Source organism: Chiloscyllium plagiosum, chromosome 37, assembly GCF_004010195.1.
Source record: "Chiloscyllium plagiosum isolate BGI_BamShark_2017 chromosome 37, ASM401019v2, whole genome shotgun sequence".
NCBI lineage: Eukaryota > Metazoa > Chordata > Chondrichthyes > Orectolobiformes > Hemiscylliidae > Chiloscyllium > Chiloscyllium plagiosum.
Window position 1 is genome coordinate 24715909 of NC_057746.1, and position 8018 is coordinate 24723926.

The 8018-nt window shown below is 47.2% G+C and overlaps 1 protein-coding gene across 8 annotated transcripts in view; it reads right to left on the reverse strand.

Moving 5' to 3' along the window:
- The window catches only part of LOC122541389 (ras/Rap GTPase-activating protein SynGAP-like), a 516506-nt gene that overhangs the window by 147057 nt on the left and 361431 nt on the right, over positions 1–8018 (reverse strand). For all 8 annotated transcript variants that reach the window (XR_006309588.1, XM_043678121.1, XM_043678120.1 and 5 more), the window contains one exon: positions 5651–6205. Coding sequence is in view for 7 of the 8 variants with exons in the window: in XM_043678121.1 (XP_043534056.1) it covers positions 5651–6205 (555 nt within the window). In the remaining variant the exon portion in view is untranslated. The remainder of the gene's footprint in view (positions 1–5650; positions 6206–8018) is intronic.

The following is an 8018-nucleotide window of genomic DNA, read 5'->3' on the forward strand; positions in this document are numbered from 1 at the left end:
AGGGGGGAGGTGTGGGCGCAAGTTTTGCATTTTTTGCGGTTGCAGGGGAAGGTGCTGGGAGTGGAGGTTGGGTTGGGTTGGTGGGGGGTGTGGACCTGACGAGGGAGTCACGGAGGGAGTGGTCTTTTTGGAAAGTTGATAGGGGAGGGGAGGGAAATATATCCCTGGTGGTGGGGTCTGTTTGGAAGTGGCGGAAATGACAACGGATGATACGATGTACATGGAGGTTGTTGGGGTGGTAGGTGAGGACCAGTGGGGTTCTGTCCTGGTGGCGATTGGAGGGGTGGGGCTCAAGGGCAGAGGAGCGGGAAGTGGAGGAGAAGTGCAATCTTCTTCCTGACCTCTCCGCCCCCACCCCCACTCCGGCCTATCACCTTCACCTTAACCTCCTTCCACCTATCGCATTTCCAACGCCCCCTCCCCCAAGTCCCTCCTCCCTACCTTTTACCTTAGCCTGCTTGGCACACTTTCCTCATTCCTGAAGAAGAGTCATGCCCGAAACGTCGATTCTCCTGCTCCTTGGATGCTGCCTGACCTGCTGGGCTTTTCCAGCAACACATTTTCAGCTCTGATCTCCAGCATCTGCAATCCTCACTTTCTCCTCGATTAATTACTCTTGGGACTGTTACGAGACATGTGAAGAATTCATCCACTTTGATGGGCCATGGTCATAATTAAAAATGTTCATCATTGCTGGTACAGTGTTGGACTTGATCCCCACTCGGCGAAAGTGAGGACTGCAGATGCTGGAGATCAGAGTCAAGATTGGAGTGGTGCTGGGAAAAGCACAGCAGGTCAGGCAGCATCCGAGGAACACTAAAATCAACATTTTGGATAGGCGCCCTTCATCATGAATGAGGCTGAGAGCCTCCGGGATAAATGGGAGGGGGGTAGGCTGGGTAGAAGGTAGCTAAGAGTGCAATAGGTGGATGGAGGTGGGATAAAGGTGATAGGTCGGAGAGGAGGGTGGAGTGGATAGGTGGGAAGGAAGATAGGCAGATAGGACAGGTCATGAGGATGGTGCTGAGATGGCAAGTTGGAACTGGAGGAAGGTGGGAGGAGAAATTAGAAAACTGGTGAAGTCCACACTGATGCCCTCGGGTTGAAGTGTTCCAAGGTGGAAGATGAGGCGTCGGGTGGTGAGGGAGTGGCAGTGGAGGAGACCCAGGACATGCATGTCCTTGGCAGAGTGGAAGAGGGAGTTGAAATGTTCAGCCAAAGGGCGTGGGGTTGATTGATGCGGGTGTCCCGGAAATGTTCCCTAAAGCGCTCTGCGAGAAGGTGTCCAGTCTCCACAATGTAAAGGAGACCGCATCGGGAGCAATGGATACCATAAATGACATTTGTGGAAGTGCAGGTGAAACTTTGTGGACGTGGAAAGCTCCTTTGGGGCCTTGGATGGAGGTGAGGGGGGAGGTGTGGGCGCAGGTTTTGCAATTCCTGCGGTGGCAGGGAAAGGTGCCAGGAGGGGAGGGTGGATTTTTGGGGGGAGCGTGGACCTGACCAGATAGTCACAGAGGGAACGGTCTTTGTGGAAGGCGGATAGGGGTGGGGAGGGAAATATATCCCTGATGGTGGGGTCCGTCTGTAGGTGGCGGAAATGTCGGCAGATGATGCGGTTTACGCGAAAGTTGGTGGGGTGCAAGGTGAGGGCCAGGGGGAGTTCTGTCCTTGGGTGGGGTGGAAGGCAAGGACAGAACGCCCCCCCCCCCCCAAGTCCTCACCTTTCACCCAACCAACCACCTCATAAACCGCATCATTTGCCAACATTTCCGCCACCTACCGACAGTCTCCACCACCAGGGATATATTTCCCTCCCCACCCCTATTCACTTTCCGTGACTACCTGGTCAGGTCCATGCCCCCAAACAACCCACCCTCCCCTCCTGGCACCTTCCCCTGCCACCGCAGGAATTGCAAAACCTGCACCCACACCTCACCCCTCACCTCCATCTAAAGCCCCAAAGGAGCCTTCCACATTCACCAAAGTTACACATGTACTTCCACAAATGTAATTTATTGTATCCGTTGCTCCCGATGCGGTGTCCTTTACATTGGGAAAACTGGACGCCTTCTCGCAGGGGACAGAGGGAACATCTCCGGGACACCCACACCAATCAACCCCACCGCCCCGTAGCAGAACTTTTCAACTCCACCTCCCACTCTGCCGAGGACATGCAGGTCCCGGGCCTCCTCCACCACCACTCCCTCACCACCCGAAGCCTGGAGGAAGACCACCTCATTTACCGCCTCAGAACCCCAGGGCATCAATATGGACTTCACCAGTTTCCTCATTTCCCCTACCCCTCCTTCCCCTAGTTCCAACCTGCCAACTCAGCACCAACCTCATGAGCTGTCCTACCTGCCTATCTTCCTTCCCACCTATCCGCTCCATCTTCCTCTCCGACCTATCACCTCCATCCCCACCTCCATCCACCTATTGCACTCTTAGCTACCTTCTCCCCAGCCCCATCCCTCCTCCCATTTATCCCAACCACCCCAGAGGCTCCCAGTCTCATTCCTGAAGGGTTCCTGCCCGAAACATCAATTTTCCTGTTCCTCGGATGCTGCCTGATCTGTTTGGACAAGACCAAGGCAATGAATGGGGTTAGTCTCTTCTGTTGAGACAGGGTAAGGTGATGAAAGGGTTTATCCAATGATGTAATGGGATCTGGATTGTGAAAAATATAAATTCCTTTGATGGAAGATTTGAAGCTGTGAAAGGACAAATCTTGTCAGGCAAGACCATAGCAGTCAAAGAATTAACCCCCTGTGTTAGACATTATGTGGAGGTTCCAGTTTTGTTCCGGAGTGGACAAGGTAGAAGCCACATGACACAAGGTTATAATCCAACAGGTTTATTTGAAACCACAAGCTTTCAGACCGCTGCTCCTTTGTCAGGTGAAATGAAGAGAAGCACACGGGGACAGAATTTATAGGCAGAGAGATTAAAAGATTACACAAGTGGTGTGAGTGAAATGTCGACAGGCTGAATAATAAATCTCTGCAGGTGATCGTAGGTGTCAGACAGTGTGAGTGAAACAAGAGAAGGGATGACCTATGTGAGACAGAGTTGTGATGTTGAAAGGTTTTATCACTGATGGGCAGTTTCAAAGTAATGAGGGGATTAATCCAGCCTGTCCAGCCACTGTGAGAAGGTTGAGGGAAATGAAAGAGTTATTTTTGTCAGAATAGAATTAATGCAGTGAGTGGGTTAATCCCCTCCCACAGGCCAGGTTTGTGGCAGCGAAAGGGTTATTTCTCTCTGACAAGACAGGGTCAAGGTGGTGGAAATGTTAATCCCCTCTGACAATGTATGGAGTCTCAATGAATTATCATTGAATTATCCCAGTAAACATTCCAGGGTGAGGAATGTTATACACATTTGGATGTAGTCTGACTCAGCCAGCACTGAACACACTTTCATAGGTTACACTTCCTGACAGGATATGACTTGAGGATTTGAGAAGCACATCTGGGAATTGTTTGCAAGACAGTGGCTCGAAGGAGAAGAATTCACCATTCTCATTCGCACCATTCTCATTTCAATTTCAAAACATCTAATTCTCATCAAACAGTCAAATTGGAGGCAGCAGGGATTAGCCTCCTTTATTTTCTCCCAATTATATACTACAATTGGAGTTACTGACAATACCAGTGTGAAACGTATCGTACCCTTGGCCTCTCAGACTGAGGTAGCCAGTGGTGCTGAATCAGGGTTGGTATCAAGTTATGAGTACTGACTATCAGATGGAGCCTCCCTGAAATCATGCTGTGGGTGGCTCCTGGCAGGCATTCTCCCTATATCCTGTCCAACAATATAAACAGAGGATCACATCATCATGACATTGCTGTTCATGGAAGCTTGCAGTGGGCAAACTGGCTGTTGTTTCCCTTCATTACAACAGTGACTGCAGTTCAAACGTAATTTGCTGATTGTAAACTGCTTTGAGATGTTCTGAGGTTGTGAATGGCACTGTATTAAAGAGAAAATACAGTGCTGGAGAAACTAAGTAGGTCTGGCAGAATTTGTGAAGAGAAAGTTATGCTGCGAGCCTTGAGACCTCTTTGAAACTCTTAAAAAAGAGTTTCCTTTCCTTTCAGAATACTTTGGAAGCAAATTCTACTCTGCACTGATGATGCCAATTGAAAGAGTATGCTGCAAAACAGCCTGCTATTTCCCAGAGGGATAGCTGCAAAATATTCCCCCATCAATATGCTTTACTTGGGAGCTTGCTCCGGATATCGCTGAGTAGCTGACCTTGTCTTACCTCTTCTCTCCTTCCCCATCCCAGCTGGACAGACAATACTGCATCTGTCATTCCCCTCAATGTAAGGGAGAGCTATTATAAAGAGATCAGAGTCTGGGGTAAAGACATTTTACCAAAATTATACAGGACAACTAGTGAGGTCACAGCTGAAGCACTTTGTGTAGTTGGTCACTTTACCTAAGAAAGGATCTACATTTGTCGAGCAAAAGCAACACTAGGCTAGTTCTTGAGATAAGAAGAGTGTCCGATGAGGAATGATTTATTAGACTAGTTTTATAGCTGCCAGATTTTAAAGCACTATTTTCCTAATTTATTTCCTCACTATGGCCCCCATGTTGAGGCTTGAATATTATTGTGAACCCTTAGTGAGAACTGAGAGTGAAACAGGGGTCTGAGAGAGCACGCGCCTATTACAGAAGGAGAACAATTCCTACAACTTGGTCAGAGTTCCATGGCAGCAATGACTGCCTCAGAACTTGGTATCCTGACCCCCACTTTGGGAAGCCCTAGTTTAGAAGGATGATCTGATTAAAAGTTATATTTCTAAAAGAGCTTAATAGGGAAGACATTGAGGTTGTTTTCTTTCTGCTTGAGAATGTAGAAAATGGAGAATACAGTCTCAGAATGAGTTGTTGACTATTTAGGACTGAGATAAGGACAAATTTCTTCGCTGTTAACATTGTGACTCTTTGGAGTTCTGTATCACAAAGACTTGTGAATACTCAGTCACTGAGTACATTCAAGATGGTACTTGGTAGTTTTTTCTGACACTGAAGGAATTAAGGGATTTGGAGATTGTGGGGGAAAGTAGAATTGAAATAGAAAATCAGCAATGAAGGTCCAGGTAACCTACTCTAGTTCCTCTTCCTTATATTATTAAAGTGACACCACTGTTTTTAGCAAGAGCTGCTAATCCTCTCATAAATCACACCTAGATACCACATTGCCCTAAGTGACTAGGAGTGGTTGTACACATATAATATCAAACATAATATCCTTCACTAATCACAGTATCCTGGAGAAAGCATCCTGCTCTATTTCACAGAAGTTTTGGCAACTTCAGACTTAATGCTGTATTTGGTGGAGAATTTTTTAAAAATAGACTCTGCAGACTGTTTTCTTTAAAGCACTGTTTAAATTGCCTTGGGATACTGAGTAAATAGACAGTAAAAAGACAGTTTACTACAAGTTCTGCTCAAGCAACATGCCACTTAACTCATTGGCTGTCACAATGGTACACTGCATTTCATCATTCCAAGGATTTATGCTCCTCTTAATAGTTAATGACCTAGACGGAGAGAACACACCTAAGAGACGAAGCCTTCCCCTACCTCAGGGTCTGGTTCTACATGGTTAACAGGCATATTAATTTCGGCTTACCTTTGCCTTGCCCGTGCTCTGCAGGATGTGCACCAATGCACATGCCACCTCCTCTTTGTTCTTGACACCCAGAACAGGTTCCAGCACCGCGCATAGCATTTTGTAGTTGTTGGTGACATACTCAGCAAACTCCTTGTACAGCTCCATAGGCAGAATGTTCATGCTCTGGTAGCGGGACTTGATACGGATGGTGGGACCACCTGCCTTTCCCCGGCTGGAACTGGGCTGGCTGACTGGGTACCACTGCTCCACAAATTGGCGACCGGCCACACTACTGATGGGGATGTTGACCAACCCCACATAGTTGCTCTTGTCCTTCTTCTTCTTCTTGTCTGTATCCTTGTACAGGTGGATCCGGATATTGCGCACGGCTGGCAGATTGTTGAACTCAAAGTGTTCTCCCCAGAAGACATTGTCTGTCTTCACCTTGCTTGTTGTCCGGGCATACAGCATCTCATCCAGGCAGAGCTCACAGTAATAGCGCTTCTTGGGCGGCAGATCTTTGCCCTCGATAATCCAGAGCTTCAAGACATTGTCGACACGTCGGCTGTTGTCCTGCAAGAAGGGACAAGGAGGGGTGAGGGGAGATGGTTAAATACAGGGTCTGGGTTGGGGGTCATCGGGTCAGGAAGGAAATCTGAGTTAGGAGTCACCAGATCAGGAAGGAAGACTTTGTTAAGCATCACCATGTCAGGAGGGGGGTCCGGGTTAAGGCACAGCAGGTTAGTAGGAGGGTTCAGATTAGAAGTTATCATGTCGGGAGGAGGATTTGACTCAAGTCACCAGGTCAGGGGAATAGTCTAGGTTGGGGTCACCAGGTCAGCAGGAGAGTTTTATGCAGAGTCATCAGATTAAGAGGCAGGTTCATACAATTTTAACCTGAACAGCACGCTGGGAAACTGACAGGATTGCATTCAATGCTGGGACACACCACCCTCCTGTTCCTAAGTTTACTGCCCATTGGAGTCACCCAACCCAGTCAATTAGGTTATAAATATTCTGAATAAATAGGTGAGCTGGACAGAGAACATGAGCTCCAACCAGCACGAGCTGAAGATACAGTCACCTTTACTAAGTCATACCAAAGGAGGAATGGGAAATAGTGGTGGTGGGGTTAAAGATGGGGTAGGAGCCTGAGAGAGGGAGAACATGGATCAAGTTCCAAGGTTGCTGGTGAAAGTTCATCCAGAACCTCAGGGTCCTTCATAACAGGGGTGAAGGAGAGAAATGCAAGTTTTGTTCATTTAAAAAAAAGCAAAAAACATTTCAATATTAAAAATACCCACAAACCCTAACTGTCTTGTTCTGAAATAATGGCCGGTAGGTACACAAAACTCGAAATGCCTGGAATCATCTCAGTTCTGTGACAAAGCTCCAAACTGAAGGTATACATGGAGTGGTGTTGTCGAATTAACTCAACTACAACATAAACTCAAAAACTTCATAAGAGCAAGCACAAAAACTTGTATGTATCTTCAACATAATCGGATGTCCCAAGGTACCCAAAGAGTGTCATCAGATAAGCACTGGTACTGAAGGAGAGTTTGAGTGACAGAATGATGGGACAGGGAGAGAACAAAGCATACAGAAAGCACGCAGTGGAGGAAGGGGGAGAGAGAGCGTGATGACAAAAGGTTAAGGGAAAGAGGAAGAGTAATCAGTGAAGAATAAAATCAGTAAAATTATGTGCTTCCCACAACTCCCTGCTGGCTGGCTGAGAATTGGGATTTTGAGAGAATTGCAAAAGATACACTGTTACAAATTGGGGGAAGAGAGTGTGAAATATTTGAAGCATTTTTAAAAGGAAAGGGAAACAGAGAGAGATGGTTCAGACAAACTATTAAGCAAAGGAAATTAGAATGTCCAAAAGATAAAATTAGTGTCCAAGGCCCAGTCAGACACACACATTTTGTGCTGGTAGATCCACCTGTAGCATTCACTCTTGGTGTGATTGGCGTTAGTGATTTCCCAATTGTGGTAGAGGACATGATACATATTTGACTCAAAGTTTGTGAGAAGATTTGTAGCTCGGGTGCTCGTTGCTGTGGTTCTGTTCGCCGAGCTGGAAGTTTTTGTTGCAAACGTTTCGTCCCCTGTCGAGGTGACATCCTCAGTGCTTGGGAGCCTCCTGTGAAGTGCTTCTGTGGTGTTTCCTCCGGCATTTATAGTGACCTGTCCCTGCCGCTTCCGGTTGTCAGTTTCAGCTGTCCGCTGTAGTGGCCGGTATATTGGGTCCAGGTCGATGTGTTTGTTGATGGAATTTGTGGATGAGCACATTAACTAGCCACGAAACGACACGACCAGCTATCCCTAGGAGCCACACACGCAGACGACAAGCAACATGAATTTGACTGGAACAACACTACCA